At 38.8% G+C, this 26,371-nt stretch overlaps 2 protein-coding genes across 6 annotated transcripts in view; one reads left to right on the forward strand and one right to left on the reverse strand.

Annotated features, from left to right (window-relative positions):
- SPAG16 (sperm associated antigen 16) overlaps positions 1-26,371 on the forward strand; it is a 997,079-nt gene that overhangs the window by 266,344 nt on the left and 704,364 nt on the right. The window lies entirely within an intron of this gene.
- LOC102902273 (dnaJ homolog subfamily A member 1-like) lies at positions 3,376-4,204 on the reverse strand. The gene has a single exon (XM_045034450.1). It carries the CDS (start codon positions 4,102-4,104, stop codon positions 3,391-3,393), a length of 714 nt encoding a protein of 237 aa, XP_044890385.1. The 5' UTR covers positions 4,105-4,204; the 3' UTR covers positions 3,376-3,390.

The raw sequence follows: 26,371 nt of genomic DNA on the forward strand, positions 1-26,371 counted from the left end.
AGAGAGAGGGAGACACAGAATCTGAAGCAGGCTCCAGGCTCCAAGCTGTCAGCACAGAGCCTGACACGGGGCTTGAATTCATGAACTGTGAGATCATGACCTGAGCAAAGTCGGACGCTTAACCAACTGAGCCATCCAGGCGCCCCTATAGTCCTTTAATCTTAACATTCTCTTCTTGCTACAATATCACTTTCCACTTCTCTGCAAAATTCAACAAATATTTTTTCTGTACACACTGTATTCACTCTCTCATCTCCAAATGTATCAATCAATCTAGATTCTATTATGTAGTTGTGATTATACAGTTTCTCATTTATTGGTTGCTGAAATACTTCAAACATAAATGAAAACAGAAAGAATAATATACTGAGTTTCACATAGTCATTAAAAGTTAGTAAAAAATGGCTAATTTTGCTTCAAGTATGCTCACTCAACTACCCCCACACATAAGATAATTTTGAAGCAAATATATGACACATTATTTCATCTATAAACATTTTGCCATATATTTCTAAAGTACAAGGTCTCTTAAATTAAGGTATATTTTACATATAGTAAAGTACACATATATCAAGTATGCAGCTTGGTATATACATACTCACACACACGGACACACACACACACACACACACACACACACTCATATAAACACAACTTTCAACAGAAATATAGAACTTTGATACACTCAGAAGTTTTCTTTATGTACCCTCCAGGAGTAATACTATTCTTATCTCAATGAACATAAATTATTTTTGCCTTTATGAACATTAAACAAAGCAATTGAATAGTGTCTCTGTGGTGCCTGGTCTCTTTCACTTAACATACTATTTCTGAGATTTATCCATATTGTTATATAGGTATTTGGTAGTTAATTCTTTTTTTAGTTTGAGAAATAGTATAATAATAATAGTAATAGTAATAATATAATAGTAGTCCATTATATAAATATACCACAATTGTGTTGAAAGACATTCATTCATGTTTGTTTTTTTAGTTTTTGGTTATTATGAATAAACTGCTATGAACATTCATGTATGTGTCTTGGTGAAAATATGCTGATTCATAAGGGAGATATATGTTCAAGTTTAGTAGATACTACTAAACTGTTTTCCAATACTCTCACAAGCAAAGTATCAGAGTTCTAGTTTTTAACTGTGCTAAAAATTGATATTGTTAGTCCTCTTCATTATAGCTATTTTACTGATATATGTTGATATCTCATTGTGTTTTGACATTTTTTTTTCTGATAACAAATGATTTGAGTGATCTTTCATATGCTTTTTGGGTATTATTTCCAGATTTTTACTAATTACAAGTAATGTGGCCATGAACATTCTTGTAAACATCTCCTTAATTGGCCAATTACTGAATATCCACCTGATCCTGGTTATTAATTTGGAGTTGGACCTTCTATATATCACAATCTCTGGTCTCATTTTCAACCCTGGATTTCATTATCTGCATCTGATCCTAAGCCTTCCTTATTTAGTGTACTGATTTCAGCTGATTTCTCTGTCTCTTAGTCCATGTTTAGCAATTAATGCTTCTCTAAAGCTGGAATCATCCACATCCTCAGTGAGAGGCAAAGCTTCATCTGCCTTGTAGCCCTACTGTCTTATGTTCATTGGAACAGAAACAATGGTGAATTAATTAATCCACAGAATATTATGGGAATCATCAGATAAGAATAAAGGTGGGAGAAGCTATTGATAAAGAAGGACAGAATATTCTCCTGGAAGAAAAATGGCAGAAGCATGTAAGAGAGCAGAAATCATTTGGAGTTTATAGTGCATGTGTCTGCCTTATCTGGAAGAAAGCATATTTTGGTTAGATGAAAGAAGATACAAGCTGGTAAAACACCTTGAAGGGTGGCCAAAGAGTTTTAATCTGGTTTAGTAGAAAATAGGGAGCAACCAACCATAACAGGTCTCAAATTAAAATTTCTTCCATGAGTATATTTTATGTTATAGGGTTTTTTTCTCATATTTTAAAAAAAGCATATTTGATTGTTAAAATTTTAGTATAACTGTAAGTACATATACTAGTTAGATACTTGTTTGCTTCTTTTTTATTACTTCTCTTGTATTCTTTTTTATTCTTTTATTAAAAAAAAACAAAACAGGGGAGCTTCGGTGGCTCAGTCGGTTAGGTGTCCAATTTTGGCTCAGGTCATGGATCTTGCAATTCATGAGTTCGAGCCCCAAGCTAGGCTCTGTGCTGACAGCTCAGAGCCCAGAGCCTACTTAGGATTCTGTGTCTCCCTCTCTCTCTACCCCTCCCCCACTCGTGCTCTGTATCACTTTCTCTCTCTCTCTCTCTCTCTCTCTCTCTCTCTCTCTCTCTCTCTCAAAAATGAACAGTAAAAAATTAAAAACAAACAAAAAACAACAAAACAACCCTTCAGTCATTTTTTTCTCAGTGCCTAAGTAATGAATTAAATATATGAGTTAACTTTATAGATTAATATTGATGGATTTTCTCTACCTACACCTGTGAAATTTGGAAAGATTAAGTCCATTCAGAATCTGTATTAGAACGTATCAGAATTTTCTCATGCATGGTCTAATTTAATCGTCTGCTCTTTTGTAAAAAACAGTGCTAGTAGATAAGATTATTGTCATTTTATACCTGACAAAGAAATTACTCAAATTGACTGAGCTAGTAAGGGCAGAGCTTGAACATACACCTGAGACTACTGATTTGAAGCCTATTCCTTCATCCACTGTGAGTTGTCTGCTCTATTTACTAAGTGATCTACACCTACATGCATTTTAAAATTAATCTAAGATACAGTTGGTGTTCAACCAAGAGTTTTTTGTTTTCTTTTGTCCATGGATTGCAAATAATACTTGTATTTTTCCCTGGAGAAAGTTAGTAATTTGTCAGGTGCAAATGCCTCCAATTGTAAGGAAGTCATTTAAGTGATTCCCCTTCCATTAAAGCTAATAGGCAACTTTCATGGTTATTTAATTTTGTTCTTTTTGGACCCCTATCCATTTTTCATATTTTCTAAGCTACTAAATTTAACTATGGCGGGTTATAATTTTTTCAGTGAGCAGTTATCTCTACTAATCCTTAAGACTATAGATTCAAATCTATGCCATCAACTTTAATTTTGTTTTCTGTGTGTGTGTGTGTGTGTGTGTGTGTGTGTGTGAATGAGTGATAAGAGGGGAATAAGAAGGTGAGGTTCACAACTATGGTAGATACTGTGCTTTTATTTATTTTTTATTTTTTTTAGAGCTTTTATATTTTTTATTCTTCATTTAACTTTTAAAACACTACTATAGTTGAATATTAAAACAAAAATAGTAGCAAGTAGTGAGCTATGATTATAGTCCTTCACTCGTTCACTACTGCATGTACCAGCAATGTTATTCACTGGCCCTATTAAGAGGTCTGACCTCCCCGAGGGTGATGTTCATCATCCTCATATGCTTCTCCGTTGTAATGGCGCAGTCTTTCCTGATTTGGATCAAAGTCCACCAGTTCTACGTGGTCCATTTCATCAGTCTCTTCTACTTCCTTCCTCTCATGTAGGAGTTTTTCCAGCAAAGAGAGTTTATTAGGAGAGAGAAAGCCATTCTCAGGAAAGTTTACCTTAAATTCGATGACTAGGCAACCCTTTTCATATGGTCTACGATAAATTGGCATGCTTTTATTCAGCACCCACTTGATATTTCCATGCTTGACAATCTGACCTGGATGAGAGGTAATGACAATGGCTCTGTTGTTAAGAGTAGATATTGGCTTTTGAAAGCCGCACAGTGCTTCAACCAGCTGTATGTCCATACACATGAAAAGATCCTCTCCTTGCCTAGTAAAAACAACATGGTCCTTCTGATCTAAAGCAACGATAATATCTCCTGGTTCCAGTCCAGGTTCTTGGTCTCCTTTACCATGGAATGTTATCTTCTGGCCATCTTTCATGCCTTTGTCAATATGAACTTCTAGAATTTTCTTTTCTCGAACTATCTTCCTTCCGTTGCAGCTTTTACATCTATCTTTAGGACTGATTCGTTCCCCATGGCCCTGGCACTCCATGCACACAGATTGAATTTGCTGAACCATTCCAGGTCCTATCTGATGAATTCTTATTTGCATTCCAGTACCTCGGCAATTGGGACAACATTCTACCGCTCCTTTCTTACCACCTCGGCCTTCACATTTGTCGCAAATCACATTTTTTGCAGAGCTAGTTTTCTTGTTGCACCATTATATAAATCTTCTAAGGTTACAGAGAACTGATGCACAACATTTTTACCTCTCCTTTCTCTCTGCATCCTTCCTCCTCCCCCCAAAAACATATCTAAGATGTCCATGGGGGGAGCCAAAACCACCACCTTCTCCACTTTCTTTAATTGCCTGTTCTCCTCCTTTGTCATACAATTCCCTTTTCTTCACATCAGCACTTCAAAGCTTGAGAAATCTGTTTAAACTTCTCTCCTTCATTTGGATTCTTGTCAGGGTCAATTGTCAAGCCAATTTCTTGTAAGCCTTTTTCAATTCTTCCTGGGTGGCATTGGGTTTGACCCCCCAAAACATCAGTAAGTATTTTCTTTCACTGTTTTCTACAGCTGGTGAAGGGGCTGAGGCTGGTGTGGGGAAGCAGAAGGAGCGCATTGCTGGGTGCAGCTCCCCCGGCAGCTGCTCCTCCGCTTTTCACCAAGCGTTTTGGAAAGTTCCCGATACTGTGCTTTTTTTTTTTTTTATGAAATTTATTGTCAAATTGGATTCCATACAACACCCAGTGCTCATCCCAAAAGGTGCCCTCTTCAATACCCATCACCCACCCTCTCCTCCCTCCCACCCCCCATCAACCCTCAGTTTGTTCTCAGTTTTTAACAGTCTCTTATGCTTTGGCTCTCTCCCACTCTAACCTCTTTTTTTTTTTTTCCTTCCCCTCCCCCATGGATTTCTGTTAAGTTTCTCAGGATCCACATAAGAGTGAAACCATATGGTATCTGTCTTTCTCTGTATGGCTTATTTCACTTAGCATCACACTCTCGAGTTCCATCCACGTTGCTACAAAAGGCCATATTTCATTTTTTCTCATTGCCATGTAGTATTCCATTGTGTATATAAACCACAATTTCTTTATCCATTCATCAGTTGATGGACATTTAGGCTCTTTCCATAATTTGGCTATTGTTGAGAGTGCTGCTATGAACATTGGGGTACAAGTGCTCCTATGCATCAGTACTCCTGTATCCCTTGGGTAAATTCCTAGCAGTGCTATTGCTGGGTCATAGGGTAGGTCTATTTTTAATTTTCTGAGGAACCTCCACACTGCTTTCCAGAGTGGCTGCACCAATTTGCATTCCCCCCAACAGTGCAAGAGGGTTCCCGTTTCTCCACATCCTCTCCAGCATCTAGAGTCTCCTGATTTGTTCATTTTGGCCACTCTGACTGGCGTGAGGTGATACCTGAGTGTGGTTTTGATTTGTATTTCCCTGATAAGGAGCGACGCTGAACATCTCTTCATGTGCCTGTTGGCCATCCGGATGTCTTCTTTAGAGAAGTGTCTATTCATGTTTTCTGCCCATTTCTTCACTGGGTTATTTGTTTTTCGGGTGTGGAGTTTGGTGAGCTCTTTATAGATTTTGGATACTAGCCCTTTGTCCGATATGTCATTTGCAAATATCTTTTCCCATTCCGTTGGTTGCCTTTTAGTTTTGTTGGTTGTTTCCTTTGCTGTGCAGAAGCTTTTTATCTTCATAAGTCCCAGTAATTCACTTTTGCTTTTAATTCCCTTGCCTTTGGGGATGTGTCGAGTAAGAGATTGCTACGGCTGAGGTCAGAGAGGTCTTTTCCTGCTTTCTCCTCTAAGGTTTTGATGGCTTCCTGTCTCACATTCAGGCCCTTTATCCATTTTGAGTTTATTTTTGTGAATGGTGTGAGAAAGTGGTCTAGTTTCAACCTTCTGCATGCTGCTGCCCAGTTCTTCCAGCACCATTTGTTAAAGAGGCTGTCTTTTTTCCATTGGATGTTCTTTCCTGCTTTGTCAAAGATGAGTTGGCCATACGTTTGTGGGTCTAGTTCTGGGGTTTCTATTCTATTCCATTGGTCTATGTGTCTGTTTTTGTGCCAATACCATGCTGTCTTGATGATGACAGCTTTGTAGTAGAGGCTAAAGTCTGGGATTGTGATGCCTCCTGCTTTGGTCTTCTTCAAAATTCCTTTGGCTATTCGGGGCCTTTTGTGGTTCCATATGAATTTTAGGATTGCTTGTTCTAGTTTGGACAAGAATGCCGGTGCAATTTTGATTGGGATTGCATTGAATGTGTAGATAGCTTTGGGTAGTATTGACATTTTGACAATATTTATTCTTCCAATCCATGAGCAGGGAATGTCTTTCCATTTCTTTAAATCTTCTTCAATTACCTTCATAAGCTTTCTAGGGGCGCCTGGGTGACTCAGTCGGTTGAGCGTCCAACTTCGGCTCAGGTCATGATCTCACAGCTCGTGAGTTCGAGCCCCGCGTCGGGCTCTGTGCTGACAGCCCAGAGCCTGGAGCCTGTTTCTGCTTCTGTGTCTCCCTCTCTCTCTGCCCCTAACCCACTCACATTCTGTCTCTGTCTCTCTCAAAAATAAATAAACATTTAAAAAAAAATTTTAACATAAGCTTTCTATAGTTTTCAGCATACAGATCCTTTACATCTTTGGTTAGATTTATTCCTAGGTATTTTATGCTTCTTGGTGCAATTGTGAATGGGATCAGTTTCTTTATTTGTCTTTCTGTTGCTTCATTGTTAGTGTATAAGAATGCAACTGATTTCTGTACATTGATTTTGTATCCTGCAACTTTGCTGAATTCCTGTATCAGTTCTAGCAGACTTTTGGTGGAGTCTATCGGATTTTCCATGTATAATATCATGTCATCTGCAAAAAGCGAAAGCTTGACTTCATCTTTGCCAATTTTGATGCTTTTGATTTCCTTTTGTTGTCTGATTGCTGATGCTAGAACTTCCAGCACTATGTTAAACAACAGCAGTGAGAGTGGGCATCCCTTTCGTGTTCCTGATCTCTGGGAAAAAGCTCTCAGTTTTTCCCCGTTGAGGATGATGTTAGCTGTGGGCTTTTCATAAATGGCTTTTATGATCTTTAAGTATGTTCCTTCTATCCCGACTTTCTCAAGGGTTTTTATTAAGAAAGGGTGCTGGATTTTGTCAAAGGCCTTTTCTGCATCGATTGACAGGATCATATGGTTCTTCTCTTTTTTTTGTTAATGTGATGTATCACGTTGATTGATTTGCGAATATTGAACCAGCCCTGCATCCCAGGAATGAATCCCATTGATCATGGTGAATAATTCTTTTTATATGCCGTTGAATTCGATTTGCTAGTATCTTACTGAGAATTTTTGCATCCATATTCATCAGGGATATTGGCCTGTAATTCTCTTTTTTTACTGGGTCTCTGTCTGGTTTAGGAATCAAAGGAATACTGGCTTCATAGAATGAGTCTGGAAGTTTTCCTTCCCTTTCTATTTCTTGGAATAGCTTGAGAAGGATAGGTATTATCTCTGCTTTAAAGGTCTGGTAGAACTCCCCTGGGAAGCCATCTGGTCCTGGACTCTTATTTGTTGGGAGGTTTTTGATAACCGATTCAATTTCTTCGCTGGTTATAGGTCTGTTCAAGCTTTCTATTTCCTCCTGATTGAGTTTTAGAAGAGTGTGGGTGTTCAGGAATTTGTCCATTTCTTCCAGGTTGTCCAGTTTGTTGGCATATAATTTTTCATAGTATTCCCTGATAATTGTTTGTATCTCTGAGGGATTGGTTGTAATAATTCCATTTTCATTCATGATTTTATCTATTTGGGTCATCTCCCTTTTCTTTTTGAGAAGCCTGGCTAGAGGTTTGTCAATTTTGTTTATTTTTTCAAAAAACCAACTCTTGGTTTCATTGATCTGCTCTACAATTTTTTGAGATTCTATATTGTTTATTTCTGCTCTGATCTTTATTATTTCTCTTCTTCTGCTGGGTTTAGGCTGCCTTTGCTGTTCTGCTTCTATTTCCTTTAGGTGTGCTGTTAGATTTTGTATTTGGGATTTTTCTTCTTTCTTGAGATAGGCCTGGATTGCAATGTATTTTCCTCTCAGGACTGCCTTCGCTGCGTCCCAAAGCGTTTGGATTGTTGTATTTTCATTTTCGTTTGTTTCCATATATTTTATAATTTCTTCTCTAATTGCCTGGTTGACTCATTCATTCATTAGTAGGGTGTTCTTTAACCTCCATGCTTTTGCAGGTTTCCAGACTTTTTTCTGTGGTTGATTTCAAGCTTCATAGCATTGTGGTCTGAAAGTATGCATGGTATAATATCAATTCTTGTAAACTTATGAAGGGCTGTTTTGTGACCCAGTATATGATCTATCTTGGAGAAGGCTCCATGTGCACTCGAGAAGAAAGTATATTCTGTTGCTTTGGGATGCAGAGTTCTAAATATATCTGTCAAGCCCATCTGATCCAATGTCTCATTCAGGGCCCTTGTTTCTTTACTGACCGTGTGTCTAGATGATCTATCCATTTCTGTAAGTGGGGTGTTAAAGTCCCCTGCAATTACCACATTCTTATCAATAAGGTTGCTTATGTTTATGGGTAATTGTTTTATATATTTGGGGGCTTCGGTATTCGGCGCATAGACATTTATAATTGTTAGCTCTTCCTGATGGATAGACCCTGTAACTATTATATAATGTCCTTCTTCATCTCTTGTTACAGCCTTTAATTTAAAGTCTAGTTTTTCTGATATAAGTATGGCTACTCCAGCTTTCTTTTGGCTTCCAGTCGCATGATAAATAGTTCTCCATCCCCTCACTCTCAATCTAAAGGTGTCCTCAGGTATAAAATGAGTCTCTTGTAGAAAGCAAATAGATGGGTCTTGTTTTTTTATCCATTCTGATACCCTATGTCTTTTGGTTGGCGCATTTAATCCATTTACATTCAGTGTTATTATAGAAAGATACGGGTTGAGAGTCATTGTGATGTCTGTATGTTTTATGCTTGTAGTGATGTCTCTGGGACTTTGTCTCACAGGGTCCCCCTTAGGATCTCTTGTGGGGCTGGTTTAGTGGTGACAAATTCCTTCAGTTTTCGTTTGTTTGGGAAGACCTTTATCTCTCCTTCTATTCTAAATGACAGACTTGCTGGATAAAGGATTCTTGGCTGCATATTTTTTCTGTCTAGCACCCTGAAAATCTCGTGCCAATTCTTTCTGGCCTGCCAAGTTTCAAAAGAGAGATCAGTCACGAGTCTTATAGGTCTCCCTTTATATGTGAGGGCACGTTTACCCCTTGCTGCTTTCAGAATTTTCTCTTTATCCTTGTATTTTGCCAGTTTCACTATGATATGTCGTGCAGAAGATCGATTCAAGTTACGTCTGAAGGGAGTTCTCTGTGCCTCTTGGATTTCAATGCCTTTTTCCTTCCCCAGATCCAGGAAGTTCTCAGCTATTATTTCTTCAAGTACCCCTTCAGCACCTTTCCCTCTCTCTTCCTCCACTGGGATACCAATTATGCGTCTATTATTTCTTTTTAGTGTATCACTTAGTTCTCTAATTTTCCCCTCATACTCCTGGATTTTTTTTTATCTCTCTTTTTCTCAGCTTCCTCTTTTTCCATAACTTTATCTTCTAGTTCACCTATTCTCTCCTCTGCCCCTTCAACCCGAGCCGTGGTTGTTTCCATTTTGTTTTGCATTTCATTTAAAGCGTTTTTCAGCTCCTTGTGACTGTTCCTTAGTCCCTTGATCTCTGTAGCAAGAGATTCTCTGCTGTCCTGTATACTGTTTTCAAGCCCAGCGATTAATTTTATGACTATTATTCTAAATTCACTTTCTGTTATATTATTTAAATCCTTTTTGATCAGCTCATTAGCTGTTGTTATTTCCTGGAGATTCTTCTGAGGGGGAATTCTTCCGCTTGGTCATTTTGGATAGTCCCTGGCGTGGTGAGGACCTGCAGGGCACTCCCCCTGTGCTGTGGTGTATAACTGGAGTTGGTGGGCGGAGCCGCAGTCAGACCTGATATCTGCTCCCAGCCCACCGCTGGGGCCACATTCAGGCTGGTGTGTGCCTTCTCTTCCCCTCTCCTAGGGGCGGGATTCACTGTGGGGTGGAGTGGCCTGTCTGGGCTACTTGCACACTGCCAGGCTTGTGATGCTGGGGATCTGGCGTATTAGCTGGGGTGGGTAGGCAAGGTGCATGGGGGCAGGAGGGGCAGGCTTAGCTTGCTTCTCCTTAGGTGATCCACTTCAGGAGAGGCCCTGTGGCAGCAGGAGGGAGTCAGATCCGCTGCCGGAGGTTTGGCTCCGCAGAAGCGCAGAGTTGGGTGTTTGCGCCGAGTGAGTAAGTTCCCTGGCAGGAACTGGTTCTCTTTGGGATTTTGGCTGGGGGATGGGCGGGGGAGATGGCGCTGGCGAGCGCCTTTGTTCCCCAACAAACTGAGCTCTGGCGTCAGGGGGCTCAGCAGCTCTCCCTCCCTTTGTCCTCCAGCCTTCCTGCTTTCCGAGCAGAGCTGTTCACTTATCACCTCCCAGATGCTAAGTCGCGCTTGCTGTCAGAACACAATCCGTCAGGCCCCTCCGCTTTTGCAAGCCAGACTCGGGGGCTCTGCTTGGCCGGCGAGACCCCTCCGCCCCGGCTCCCTCCGGTCAGTCCGTGGAGCGCGCACCACCTCGCCGCCCTTCCTACCCTCTTCCATGGGCCTCTCGTCTGCGCTTGGCTCCGGAGACTCCGTTCTGCTAATCCTCTGGAGGTTTTCTGGGTTATTTAGGCAGGTGTAGGTGGAATCTAAGTGATCAGCAGGACGCGCGGTGAGCCCAGCGTCCTCCTACGCCGCCATCTTCCCTCCTCTCCGATACTGTGCTTTTTTTAAATTTTTTTTTCAACGTTTTTTATTTTATTTTTGGGACAGAGAGAAACAGAGCATGAACGGGGGAGGGGCAGAGAGAGAGGGAGACACAGCATCAGAAACAGGCTCCAGGCTCCGAGCCATCAGCCCAGAGCCTGACGTGGGGCTCGAACTCCCGGACCGCGAGATCGTGACCTGGCTGAAGTCGGACGCTTAACCGACTGCGCCACCCAGGCACCCTCTGATACTGTGCTTTTAAAGAGAAAATAAAACCTACTATAAATAAAGCAGGGAATTTTTTATTTTCATTTTTTAATTATTTAGAAAGATTTATTTGTTTTTGAGAGAGAAAGTGGGGAAGGAGCAGAGAGAGAGAGAGAGAGAAGAAGAAGAAGAAGAAGAAGAAGAAGAAGAAGAAGAAGAAGAAGGAGAAGGAGAAGAAGAATATCCAAAGTGGGCTCTGTGCTGACAGCAGCAGCTCCATGTGGGGCTTAAACCTATGAGCCATGATTTCATGACCTGAGTCGAAATCTGATGCTCACTGAACCGACTAAGCCACCCAAGTGCCCCAAGGCAGGCAGTTTTTTAAAAGAACAGCTCTTTAAAAAACTTATGTATTTTGCCACTTTGCAGAAGTGATAATAAAACTGATTATTCATTGATCCCAGAGGATTGGCTACAGCAAAAATCAAGGAAGAGCATGAACATTTTCCAGTGAGTTCATACATTCTGAAAATTAAGGCCAGGAAAACCCCAGACCCTTAGAGGCCTCCCAGGAGCCTTTTGCAACTATCAGCTTAATTTTCTACATTTGTTATAAATTACTGGAACAATGATTTATATTTACTATTCTAATACTTTCCCTTGCTTTTTAAAATCACTTTCCTTTAGAGACATAGTCATCTCTTTGACTCTACATTTATAAATTGTGGATATGCCAATTCTTCTGTGCTGCTGTTGCCATCTTAGTTTTCAAGGCTTTTGTTTTCTTCCCTGGGTATTTTTAGTGCATCCCTCTCTGTTTCCCTATGTGTGTCCTTTTAAATTTATTGTGAATACTACGTCTTCTAGTTGCTAGTTCAGTTTTCTCACATACTAGAATGATTAACCAGTCCCTCTCTTAGACTCCTCAGTGGCAATCTCTTGAATCCCAGATCTCACTGAATATCTTTCCAAGTCCTCCAGTCAAATTCAGATTATGTTACCTCTCCTATCATTTAGGGCCCTGTCCTCTCAGGACATTTTTTCTGCCCATCCCTACTACAGCACCCCTCCCCCCCATTTCCTTTTCCATCCAAACTGTCACATGGTTCTCATCATTAAAGTGTAGATTGATTCCTATTTTCTCTCAGACTTTCCAGACTAAAAAATTGAATGTTGCTTTTTAAATCAGCTTTTAATGATAGTAGTGATGGTTGTATTCTGGAGGTATGCGTGCATGTGTATTTTTATTCGTAGCCTTTCAGGTTCCAATTCTCTAAATAAAATGTACTCTGCCTATTCAAAGTCCATTCAGTATAACTACCAAAGGCACAGAAAAGCAGTTCCCAATTCAGATATAGCCACGTCAGGTCATGGTTGCCAAGGCTCTTGGCTGGGACTCCCAACTAGCTTCTCTGTCATATCTCAGTGTTGTAATTGTGACCAGTTTTATTTAAATATTCCTACCACTTTTAATTCAAAGTGTATTGACTGGTTTGTTTTGGCTTCATTTTTTTTTCCTATTTTAATCACAACATGCTTAAATATTTTACTTTCAAGTATATTTTTGGTTGGCATAAAATAGTCAAGGACATTAAGCTGAAAATCAATGAGCATATATTAATAGTATGTCTTTTACTATATGATTTTATATTCAGGAATCTGTTCTAATGCTATACAACTTGAAAAATAAATGTAATGGTTATTACATTGAAGAACAAAAAAAGCTTAAATATCTTGATAAGCTATGTTAGATACAGTGTAAAGGATTTCAATCCATTTTTATGGCTTTGTTTGGCTTAAATGGAGTGTTTAGTTAATAATACTATGAATTATGTCTTCTATTTTATTTACTTCACAGATAGCTACATCATTAACCACCCTATTTTTTAGAAAATTTGCTATGTAATCTACTAATAGAATTCCCACAAGAAATAGAATTTTCTACTGTGAAACACATTATCGTAATTCACATATATCCGATTATTACATTAGGTAATGATATGTGGTAACCTATGCAAGTATATAAATGACTAAAAATGTAGAGATCTTTTGTTTCATATTCTTAACATTTTACCATTTTGCAGTTGAAACCAGGGATATCTTTTTCTTTCCTTTTCTTTTTTTTTTTCTTTCTGTATTTAAAAGCAAGCTTCCCTTCTTTGGTTCACAGAAAGCTAGCCATTTTTAATACGGCTTTTTAGGATATTCTCCACAATCAATATTTTGTATAGGTGGACACTGAAAGCAATGAAGCAATAGCTTGATGATATAATCATGACAGTAGTAATAAAAGTTGCATTACTTTATATATATGTACAATGGCATTTGTTTATTGATCTCAAAATTGTGTCTGTGCTTATAGATTATGCATTCATATGTGTTAAATACCTACAGTAACATTAGAGTGAGGGTTTAAAGCGATTGGTGAGTTTTTTCATCTGAACTGTTATGCGTCCCATCTTTAGTTTAAATGTGCCATTCATCTTTATTTTTAATTAACAAACATATATTAATTAACTAGCAGTTGTTTCAATAATGTTCAGAGAGGAAATCTCAAGATTAATACATTTTGCACATAAGATATAAACATCTAAAATTTTAAGTGCCTGATCGGAATTTTTCTTTCCTCCCCCTCTTAGAATTATATCCACTCTTAACTTCTTGATTTTCTGATGTTTATCTTCAGCCAGGATACCTCCTCTGAAATCCAACTTCTTACTTTACATCTTTAAAAGACATTTCAAACTTTCTATGGCAGATATAAGCCCCTGACCTACTTCTTTCCTATTTCATTTAGTTTCCTAACTCCTTTTGCCCAGGTATTTTATTCAAAAATCTCAGAAATCTTGAGTCCTCTCGTTTTTCCATGATAAATATTTTATTAGGGAAACCTATTGGTTTTCCTTCAGACTATATCCAGTATCTGACCACTCCTCTCCATCTCCACTTATACTTCAAGCCAACACCGCATATCACTGATTAAAATAGCCTCCTAACTAGTCTCTCTGTTTATGCCTTTGTTCCCCTTCAAACTCAGCCAAGTCTATCCTCAAAAGAGTAGCCAAAGCAATCCCATTAAAATATAGTCAGATCTTACCCTTATGCTCACAAAACCCATTGGCTCTTTATTTAACTTAAAACAAAGGTTATTAAAGTCCTTAATAACCAACAAACTCTTACGTGATTAAGAGCCCTGTTAACTCTCTAACTTCATCTCATGATACTCTACTCCTTGTTCACTCTACCCCAGGCATAACTGGTCTTCTTTGAATAGACCAGATAATTTGTTCATCAGGGCCTTTGTAATTGCCAATCTGCTGCCTAGAATAATATTATCTCAAAAGTCTATATTGTTTTTTCCTTTGCCTACTTTAGATCTTATCCATATGATAGCTTCTCAATGAGGCCTTTCTTGTCAAAATATTATAAACATTCTCTGATACCTCTTATCTACTTTCTCTGGTTTTGTCTTCTCCTTCACACTATTTCTCTTGAAGTTTTTATTCTCTGCCTCTCTTCTAGAATACATTTTTTAATGGAGGCCAGGATATTTTTCCTTTTTATTTCCCCTGCTATTCCATAGTATTTGACACATAATAGACGCTCAATAATATCTGGTTGATGCATGAATAACTTTTCCTATTCTTCCCCCATAGGGAAGAAAATTGGAATAGAGTGAGAGAGGATTCCTTAGTATAAGCTAAGAATGTAAGCATTCATCTCAAGGTTCTAAACAGATACTCTGAGTTATGGTGATTGCTACCTTTCAATCTCATTTTGACACAGTGTGGTCAAGAAACAAGAGATCCTCTAGCTTTGAAAACAGAGTAACAACCCACTTTAAGTCCCATTCTTGTGTTTTGTTGGAAGAATATTCTGAATGGCAGGTATGGTAAATAGTGTCCTCCAAAACAACTTACTCATTGAAATCTTTTTGGGTAGAGGTGAGGGGAATAGGGATTAGATCTGTTTGCTAGCATAAAATTATCAGTATTCTTAGTATACACTAGAATTTTAAATGCCCTGCAGTGGTTGATTACATTCTCATACTACCTGGACTTGTATAACAAATTACAGTGTGAGGGATGCAAAGATCATAATGAGATACATGAAATATCTTTTCCTTTTCCCATCTTATCCTGAACCAGAAGACAATCAATGATGGGAATCAATAGGATTCAGTCAATCTGAAGAAAAAGAGGAGGAGCAATTGACCTAAAATGCTTATCAGTTAAACCTTTCATGCCTAGCCTATTGCAGATGTCTGGCCCTTTCTGTCTTCAGTCCTCTGGAGACATCAGAGAATGAATACCCATCACAACAGCCCTGTCACTTTCTTTGAAAACAGAATACCTGAATCTTGAACTTACAGTATGCACTCTGTTCATCTGCTTGATCACAAAGGTTGGGAACAATCCCATGTATGTCATTACATAAATTTGACATTTATATTTGAAAAGGTTTACTCTTCTATTTGTTCATCTATAAAAGTCCCTATTATGATTTCATAAGACATTATGGGGCATTAGGATACAAAGATTGGTTAATATTGCACAGTCAGTGCATACTGTATGCTTATAGCAAAGAGAATTTATGATTGAAATTATGTTAGAAAACACCAAGTTTTGCAGTTAGTTTCATAACATTTTACCCAATTATGGAGTAGAGGGTGGGGCAGAAAAATCAATGTTTTCTTTGAACTTCTCAGTTGTTGATGACTATGCTAAGTTGCTTTTTACATTTACATTTATTTTATTTTATTTTATTTTATGTTATTTTATTTTGTTATTTATTTTATTATTTTATTTTAATTTACATACAAATTAGTTAGCATATAGTGCAACAATAATTTCAGGAGTAAATTCCTTAGTGCCCCTTACCCATTTAGCCCATCCCCCCTCACACACCCCCTCCAGTAACCCTCTATTTGTCCTCCATATTTGTGAGTCTCTTATGTTTTTTCCGCCTCCCTGTTTTTATATTATTTTTGTTCCCTACCCTTATGTTCATCTGTTTTGTCTCTTAAAATCCTCATATGAGTGAAGTCATATGATTTTTGTCTTTCTCTAATTTCGCTTAGCATAATACCCTCTAGTTACATTGTGTGTGTGTGTGTGTATATATATATATATATATATATATATATATATATATATATACAGATATACATATATATGTGTGTGTTTGTATATATATATATATATATATATATATATATATATATATATATATACACCACATTTTCTTTATACATTCATCCATCTCTATGGAAATTTGGGCTCTTTCCATACTTTGGCTATTGTTGATAGTGCTGCTATAAACATGGGGGTGCATGTGACCCTTTGAAACAGCACACCTGTATCCCTTGGATAAATCCCTAGTAGTGCAATTGCTGGGTCGTAGGGTAGTTCTATTTTTAGTTTTTTGAAGAACCTCCATACTGTTTTCCAGAGTGGCTGCACCAGCTTGCATTGCCACCAACAATACAAAAGAGATCCTCTTTCTCCTAATCCTCGCCAACATCTGTTGTTCCCTGAGTTGTTAATTTAAGCCATTCTGGCTGGTGTGAGGTGGTATCTCCTTGTGGTTTTGATTTGTATTTCCCTGATGATGAGTGATGAGCATTTTTTCATGTGTCGGTTGGCCATCTGAATGTCTTCTTTGGAGAAGTGTCTGTTCATGTATTTTGCCCATTTCTTCACTGGATTATTTTTTGGGGGTGTGTGTTGAATTTGATAAGTTCTTTATAGATTTTGGATACGAACCCTTTATCTGATATGTCATTTGCAAATATCTTCTCCCATTCTGTTGGTTGCCTTTTAGTTTTGCTGATTGTTTCCTTTGCTGTGCAAAAGCTTTTTATTTTGATGAGGTCCCAGTGGTTCATTTTTGCTTTTGTTTCCCTTGCCTCAGGAGAAGTGTTGAGTAAGAAGTTGCTGTGGCCAAAATCAAAGAGGTTTTTGCCTGCTTTCTCCTCAAGCATTTTGATGGCTTCCTGTCTTACATTGAGGTCTTTCATCCATTTTGAGTTTATTTTTGTGTATGGTGTAAGAAAGTGGTCCAGGTTCATTTTTCTGCATGTTGCTGTCCAGTTTTCCCAGCACCACTTGCTGAAGAGACTGTCTTTATTCCATTGGTTATTATTTCATGCTTTTTCAAAGATTAGTTGGCCATACATTTGTGGGTCCATTTCTGGGTTCTCTATTCTGTTCCGTTGATCTGAGTGTCTGTTTTTGTGCCAATAACATACTGTCTTGATGATTACAGCTTTGAGGTATAGCTTGAAGTCTGGGGTTGTGATGCCTCCTGCTTTGGTTTTCTTTTTCAAGATTGCTTTGGCTATTCGGGTTTTTTTCTGGTTCCATACAAATTTTAGGATTATTTGTTCTAGCTCTGTGAAGAATGCTGGTGTTATTTTGATAGGGATTGCATTGAATATGTAGATTGCTTTGAGTAGTATCAACATTTTAACAGTATTTGTTCTTCCTATCCAGGAGTATGGAATCTTTTTTCAATTTTGTGTCTTCTTCAATTTCTTTAATAAGCTTTCTACAGTTTTCAGTGTCTAGATTTTTCACCTCTTTAGTTAGATTTATTCCTAGGTATTTTATGGTTTTTGGTGCAACTATAAATGGGATTGATTCCTTGATTTCTCTTTATGTTGCTTCATTGCTGGTGTATAGGAATGCAACCTATTTCTGTGCGTTGATTTTATATCCTGCAACTTTGCTGAATTCATGAATCAGTTCTAGCAGTTTTTTGGTGGAATATTTAGGGTTTTCCAAATAGAGCATCATGTCATCTGCGAAGAGTGAAAGTTTGACCTCTTCCTGGCTGATTTGATGCCTTTTATTTCTTTGTGTTGTCTGATTGCTGAGGCTAAGACTTCCAATACTATGTTAAATAACAGTGGCAAGAGTGGACATCCCTGTTTTGTTCCTGACCTTAGGGGGAAAGCTCTCAGTTTTTCCCCATTGAGGATGATATTAGCGTTGGGTCGTTCATATATGGCTTTTATGATCTCAAGGTATACTGCTTCTATCCCTACTTTCTTGATGGTTTTTATCAAGAAAGGATGTTGTATTTTGTTGAACGCTTTCTCTGCATCTAATGAGAGGATCATATGGTTCTTGCCCTTTCTTTTATTGATGTGATGAATCACGTTAATTGTTCTGCCGCTATTGAACCAGCCCTGCATCTCAGGTATAAATCCCACTTGGTTATGATGAATAATTTTTTTAATGTATTGTAGGATCCAGTTGGCTAATATCTTGTTGAGAATTTTTGCATCCATATTCATCAGGAAAATTGGTCTATAGTTTTCCTTTTTAGTGGGGTCTCTGGTTTTGGAATCAAGGTCATGCTGGCTTCATAGAAAGAGTTTAGAAGTTTTCCTTCCATTTCTATTTTTTGGAACAGGTTTAAGAGAATAGGTGCTAACTCTTCCTTAAATGTTTGGTAGAATTCCCCTGGAAATCCATCTGGCCCTGGACTCTTGTTTTTTGGCAGATTTTTGATTACTAATTTGATTTCCTTACTGGTTATGGGTCTGTTCAAATTTTCTATTTCTTCCTGTTTAAGTTTTGGTAGTGTAAATGTTTCTAGGAATTTGTCCATTTCTTCCAGGTTGCTCATTTTATTGGCATATAATTGCTCATAATATTCTCTTATTATTGTTTTTATTTCTGCTGTGTTGGTTGGTTGTGATCATTCTTCTTTCATTCTTGATTTTACTTATTTGGGTCCTTTCCTTTTTGTTTTTGATCAAACTGTCACTGGCTAGTGGTTTATCAGTTTTGTTTATCCTTTCAAAGAACCAGCTTCTGGTTTCATTGATCTGTTCTACTATTTTTTTTTTTGTTTCGATAGCATTAATTTCTGCTCTAATCTTTATTATTTCCTGTCTATTGCTGGTTTGGGGTTTTATTTGCTGTTCCTTTTCCAGCTCTTTAAGGCATAAGGTTAGGTTGTGTATCTGAGATCTTTCTTCCTTCTTTAGGAAGGCCTGGATTGCTATATACTTCCTCTTATGACCACCTTTGCTGCATCCCAGAGGTTTTGGGTTGTGGTGTTATCATTTTCATGGGCTTCCATATACTTTTTAATTTCCTCTTTAACTTCTTGGTTAGTCCATTCATTCTTTAGGAAGATGTTCTTCAGTCTCCAAATATTTGCTACCTTTCCAAATTTTTTCTTGTGGTTGATTTGGAGTTTCATAGCATTGTGGTCTGAAAATATGCACAGTATGATCTTAGTCTTTTTGTATTTGTTGAAGGTTGATTTCTGTTGCAGTATGTGATCTATTCTGGAGAGCATTTCATGTGCACTGGAGAAGAATGTGTATTCTGCTGCTTTAGGATGAAATGTTCTGAATATATGTTAAGTCCGTCTAGTCCAGTGTGTCATTCAAAGCCATTGTTTCCGGGTTGATTTTTTGATTAGATGATCTGTCCATTGCTATGAGTGGGGTGTTGAAGTCTTCTACCATTATGGTATTACTATCAATGAGTTCCTTTATGTTTGTGATTAATTGATTTATATATTTGTGTGCTTTCACATTTGGTGCATAAATGTTTACGATTATTAGGTCTTCTTGGTGGATAGACCCCTTAATTATGATTTAATGCCCTTCTTCATCTCTTGATACAGTCTTTATTTTATTTTATTTTATTTTTTTAAAGTTTACTTTATTTTATTTTATTTTTTTTCAATATATGAAATTTATTGTCAAATTGGTTTCCATACAACACCCAGTGCTCATCCAAAGAGATGCCCTCCTCAATACCCATCACCCACCCTCCTCTCCCTCCCACGCCCCATCAACCCTCAGTTTGTTCTCAGTTTTTAAGAGTCTCTTATGCTTTGGCTCTCTCCCACTCTAACCTCTTTTTTTTCCCTTCCCCACCCCCATGGATTTCTGTTAAGTTTCTCAGGATCCACATAAGAGTGAAAACATATGGTATCTGTCTGTCTCTGTATGGCTTATTTCACTTAGCATCACACTCTCCAGTTCCATCCACGTTGCTACAAAGGGCCATATTTCATTCTTTCTCATTGCCATGTAGTACTCCGTTGTGTATATACACCACAGTTTCTTTATGCATTCATCAGTTGATGGACATTTAGGCTCTTTCCATAATTTGGCTATTGTTGAGAGTGCTGCTGTAAACATTGGGGTACAAGTGCCCCTATGCATCAGTACTCCTGTATCCCTTGGGTAAATTCCTAGCAGTGCTATTGCTGGGTCATATGGTAGGTCTATTTTTAATTTTCTGAGGAACCTCCACACTGCTTTCCAGAGCGGCTGCACCAATTTGCATTCCCCCCAACAGTGCAAGAAGGTCCCAGTTTCTCCACATCCTCTCCAGCATCTAGAGTCTCCTGATTTGTTCATTTTGGCCACTCTGACTGGCGTGAGGTGATACCTGAGTGTGGTTTTGATTTGTATTTCCCTGATAAGGAGCGACGCTGAACATCTCTTCATGTGCCTGTTGGCCATCCGGATGTCTTCTTTAGAGAAGTGTCTATTCATGTTTTCTGCCCATTTCTTCACTGGGTTATTTGTTTTTTGGGTGTGGAGTTTGGTGAGCTCTTTATAGATTTTGGATACTAGCCCTTTGTCTGATATGTCATTTGCAAATATCTTTTCCCATTCCATTGGTTGCCTTTTAGTTTTGTTGGTTGTTTCCTTTGCTGTGCAGAAGCTTTTTATCTTGATGAGGTCCCAGTAGTTCATTTTTGCTTTTAATTCCCTTGCCTTTGGGGATGTGTCGAGTAAGAGATTGCTACGACTGAGGTCAGAGAGGTCTTTTCCTGTTTTCTCCTCTAGGGTTTTGATGGTTTCCTATCTCACATTCAGGTCCTTTATCCATTTTGAGTTTACTTTTGTGAATGCTGTGAGAAAGTGGTCTAGTTTCAACCTTCTGCATGTTGCTGTCCAATTCTCCCAGCACCATTTGTTAAAGAGACTGTCTTTTTTCCATTGGATATTCTTTCCTGCTTTGTCAAAGACGAGGTGGCCATACGTTTGTAGGTCTAGTTCTGGGGTTTCTACTCTATTCCATTGGTCTATGTGTCTGTTTTTGTGCCAATACCATACTGTCTTGATGATTACAGCTTTGTAGTAGAGGCTAACGTCTGGGATTGTGATGCCTCCTGCTTTGGTCTTCTTCTTCAAAATTACTTTGGCTATTCGGGGCCTTTTGTGGTTACATATGAATTCTAGGATTGCTTGTTCTAGCTTCGAGAAGAATGCTGGTGCAATTTTGATTGGGATTGCGTTGAATGTGTAGATAGCTTTGGTACTATTGACATTTTGACAATATTTATTCTTCCAATCCATGAGCATGGAATGTTTTTCCATTTCTTTATATCTTCTTCAATTTCCTTCGTAAGCTTTATGTAGTTTTCAGCATACAGATCTTGTACATCTTTGGTTAGATTTATTCCTAAGTATTTTATACTTCTTGGTGCAATTGTGAATGGGATTAGTTTCTTTATTTGTCTTTCTGTTGCTTCATTATTAGTGTATAAGAATGCTACTGATTTCTGTACATTGATTTTGTATCCTGCGACTTTGCTGAATTCATGTATCAGTTCTAGCAGACTTTTGTTGGGGTCTATCGGGTTCTCCATGTATAATATTATGTCATCTGCAAAAAGTGAAAGCTTGAATTCATCTTTTCCAATTTTTATGTCTTTGATTTCCTTTTGTTGTCTGATTGCTGATGCTAGAACTTCCAACACTATGTTAAACAACAGCGGTGAGAGTGGACATCCCTGTCGTGTTCCTGATCTCAGGGGGAAAGCTCTCAGTTTTTCCCCATTGAGGATGATGTTAGCTGTGGGCTATTCATAAATGGCTTTTATGATGTTTAAGTATGTTCCTTCTATCCCGACTTTCTCAAGGGTTTTTATTAAGAAAGGATGCTGAATTTTGTCAGATTTTTTGTATCGATTGATAGGATCATTTTGGTTCTTATCTTTTCTTTTATTAAGGTGATGTATCACATTGATTCATTTGCCAATGTTGAACCAGCCCTGCATCCCAGGAATGAATCCCACTTGATCATGGTGAATAATTCTTTTTATATGCTGTTGAATTCGATTTGCTAGTATCTTACTGAGAATTTTTGCATCCATATTCATCAGGGATATTGGCCTATAGTTCTCTTTACTGGGTCTCTGGTTTAGGAATCAAAGGAATTCTGGCTTCATAGAATGAGTCTGGAAGTTTTCCTTCCCTTTCTATTTCTTGGAATAGCTTGAGAAAGATAGGTATTTTCTCTGCTTTAAACGTCTGGTAGAACTCCCCTGGGAAGCCATCTGGTCCTGGACTCTTATTTGTTGGGAGATTTTTGATAACCGATTCAATTTCTTCGCTGGTTATGGGTCTGTTCAAGCTTTCTATTTCCTCCTGATTGAGTTTTGGAAGTGTGTGGGTGTTAGGAATTTATCCATTTCTTCCAGGTTGTCCAGTTTGTTGGCATATAATTTTTCATAGTATTCCCTGGTAGTTGCTTGTATTTCTGAGGGATTGGTTGTAATAATTCCATTTTCATTCATTATTTTATCTATTTGGGTCATCTTCCTTTTTTTTTTTTGAGAAGCCTGGCTAGATGTTTATCAATTTTGTTTATTTTTTCAAAAAACCAACTCTTGGTTTCATTGATCTGCTCTACAGTATTTTTAAGATTCTATATTGTTTTTTTCTGCTCTGATCTTTATTATTTCTCTTCTTCTGCTGGGTTTAGGGTGTCTTTGCTGTTCTGCTTCTATTTCCTTTAGGTGTGCTGTTAGATTTTGTATTTGGGATTTTTACTTGTTTCTTGAGATAGGCCTGGATTGCAATGTATTTTCCTCTCAGGACTGCCTTCACTGCATCCCAAAGCATTTAGATTGTTGTATTTTCATTTTCGTTTGTTTCCATATATTTTTTAATTTCTTCTCTAATTGCTTGGTTGACTCATTCATTCTTTAGTAGCGTGTTCTTTAACCTCCATGCTTTTGGAGGTTTTCCAGGCTTTTCCCTGTGGTTGATTTCAAGCTTCATAGCATTGTGGTCTGAAAGTATGCATGGTATGATCTCAATTCTTGTATACTTATGAAGGGCTGTTTTGTGACCCAGTATGTGATCTATGTTTGAGAAGGTTCCATGTGCACTCGAGAAGAAAGTATATTCTGTTGCTTTGGGATGCAGAGTTCTAACTATATCTGTCAAGTCCATTTGATCCAATGTGTCATTCAGGGCCCTTGTTTCTTTATTGACCATGTATCTAGATGATTTATCCATTTCTGTAAGTGGAGTGTTAAAGTCCCCTGCAATTACCACATTCTTAGCAATAAGGTTGCTTATGTTTGTGAGTAATTGTTTTATATATTTGGGGGCTCCCGTATTCAGCGCATAGACATTTATAATTGTTAGCTCTTCCTGATGGATAGACCCTGTAATTATTATATAATGCCCTTCTTCATCTCTTGTTACAGTCTTTAATTTAAAGTCTAGTTTGTCTGATATAAGTATGGCTACTCCAGCTTTGTTTTGACTTCCAGTAGCATGATAAATAGTTCTCCATCCCCTCACTTTCAATCGGAAGGTGTCCTCAGTTCTAAAATGAGTCTCTTGTACACAGCAAATAGATGGGTCTTGTTTTTTTTATCCATTTTGATACCCTATGTCTTTTGGTTGGCGCATTTAGTCCATTTACATTCAGTGTTATTATAGAAAGATATGGGTTTAGAGTCATTGTGATATATGTAGGTTTCATGCTTGTAGCAATGTGTCTGGTACTTTGTCTCACAGGATCCCCCTTAGGATCTCTTGTAGGGCTGGTTTAGTGGTGACGAATTCCTTCAGTTTTTGTTTGTTTGGGAAGACCTTTATCTCTCCTCTTCTGAATGAGAGACAGCTGGATAAAGGATTCTCGGCTGCATATTTTTATGTTCATCACATTGAAGATTTCCTGCCATTCCTTTCTGGCCTGCCAAGTTTCAGTAGAGAGATCCATCACAAGTCTTATCGGTCTCCCTTTATATGTTAGAGCGTATTTATCCCTAGCTGCTTTCAGAATTTTCTCTTTATCCTTGTATGTTGCCAGTTTCACTATGATATGTCATGCAGAAGATCGATTCAAGTTACGTCTGAAGGGAGTTCTCTGTGCCTCTTGGATTTCAATGCCTTTTTCCTTCCCCAGATCAGGGAAGTTCTCAGCTATGATTTCTTCAAGTACACCTTCAGCACCTTTCCCTCTCTCTTCCTCCTCTGGAATACCAATTATGAGTAGATTATTTCTCTTTAGTGCATCACTTAGTTCTCTAATTTTCCCCTCATACTCCTGGATTTTTTTATCTCTCTTTTTCTCAGCTTCCTCTTTTTCCATAACTTTATCTTCTAGTTCACCTATTCTCTCCTCTGCCTCTTCAATTCGAGCTGTGGTCATCTCCATTTTATTTTCAACTCATTTATAGCATTTTCTAGTTCCTCCTGGCTGTTTCTTAGTCCCTTGATCTCTGTAGCAATAGATTCTCTGCTGTCCTTTATACTGTCTTCAAGCCAGCGATTAATTTTATGACTATTATTCTAAACTCACTTTCTGTTATATTGTTTAAATCGTTTTTTGATCAGTTCGTTAGCTGTCGTTATTTCCTGGAGGTTTTTTTGAGGGGAATTCTTCCGTTTCGTCATTTTGGATAGTCCCTGGAGTGGTGAGGAATTTCAGGGCACTTCCCCTGTGCTATCTTGAATAACCTGTGTTGGTGGGCGGGGCTGCTGTCAGACCTGATGTCTGCCCCCAGCCCACCGCTGGGGCCACAGTCAGACTGGTGTGTGCCTTCTGTTTCCCTCCCCTAGGGGCGGGATTCACTGTGGGGTGGTGTGGCCCGTCTGGGCTACTTGCACACTTCCAGGCTTGTGGTGCTGGGGATCTGGCGTATTAGCTGGGGTGGGTCAGCAAGGTGCACATGGGTGGGAGGGGTAGGCTCAGCTCGCTTATCCTTCGGTGATCCACTTTGGGTGGGGCCCCTGCTGCGCCAGGAGGGAGTCAGACCCACTGCCGGAGGGATGGATCCGCAGAAGCACAGTGTTGGGTGTTTGCGCAGTGCAAACAAGTTCCCTGGCAGGAATTGGTTCTCTTTGGGATTTTGGCTGGGGGATGGACGAGGGAGATGGTGCTGGTGAGTGCCTTTGTACCCCGCCAAGCTGAGCTCTGTCGTCCGGGGCTCAACACTCTCCCTCCCATTGTCCTCCAGTCCTCCCGTTCTCCGAGCAGATCTGTTAGCTTATAACCTTCCAAATGTTAAGTCCCACTTGCTGTCGGAACACACTCTGTCCGGCCCATCCGCTTTTGCAAGCCAGACTCGGGGCCTCTGTTTGGCTGGCGGGCTGCCCCTCTGCCCCGGCTCCCCCCCTGCCAGTCCGTGTAGGGCACACCACCTCTTCGCCCTTCCTACACTCTTCCGTGGGCCTCTTGTCTGTGCTTGGTTCCAGAGAATCCGTTGTGCTAGTCTTCTGGCAGTGTTCCAGGTTATTTAGGCAGGTGTAGGTGGAATCCAAGTGATCAGCAGGATGCTGTGAGCCCAGCGTCCTCCTACGCCACCATCTTCCCCTCTTCTCCGATACAGTCTTTATTTTAAAGTCTAGATTGTCTGATATAATTATGGCTACTCCAGCTTTCTTTTGTTGACCATTAGTATGATAGATGGTTCTCCAACCCCTTACTTTCAATCTGAAGGTGTCTTTAGGTCTGAAGTGGGTCTCTTGTAAACAGCATGTAGATGTATCTTGTTTTCTTATCCATTCTGTTACCCTATGTCTTTTGATTGCAGCACTGAGTTCATTGACCTTTAGAGTGAGTGGTGAAGTATATGAATTTATTGCCATTATGTGGCTTGTAGAGTTGGAGTTTCTGGTGGTGTTCTCTGGTCCTTTCTAATCTTTGTTGCTTTTGGTATGTATGTATGTATGTATGTATGTATGTTTTTATATTTTCATCTTTTCTACCCTCAGAGAGTCCCCCTCAAAATTTCTTGCAAGGCTGTTTTAGTGGTCACAAACTCCTTTAATTTTTGTTTGCCTGGGAAACTTTTTATCTCTCCTTCTATTTTGAATGACAGTCTTGCAGGGTAAAGAATTCTTGGCTGCATATTTTTTTGATTCAGCACAGTGAATATATCCTGCCACTCCTTTCTGGCTTGCCAAGTTTCTGTGGCTAGGTTGCTGCAAACCTGATCTGTCTTCCCTTGTAGGTTAAGGACGTTTTTTCCCTTGCTGCTTTCATGATTCTCTCTTTGCCTATTTGGTGAATTTGACTGTGATATGCC

Source organism: Felis catus, chromosome C1 (assembly GCF_018350175.1).
Source record: "Felis catus isolate Fca126 chromosome C1, F.catus_Fca126_mat1.0, whole genome shotgun sequence".
NCBI classification, from domain to species: domain Eukaryota; kingdom Metazoa; phylum Chordata; class Mammalia; order Carnivora; family Felidae; genus Felis; species Felis catus.

Excerpts from the sequence above, each read along its gene's own strand:
- LOC102902273 (XM_045034450.1), bottom strand. The coding sequence starts at position 4,104 with ATGCAAATAAGAATTCATCAGATAGGACCTGGAATGGTTCAGCAAATT.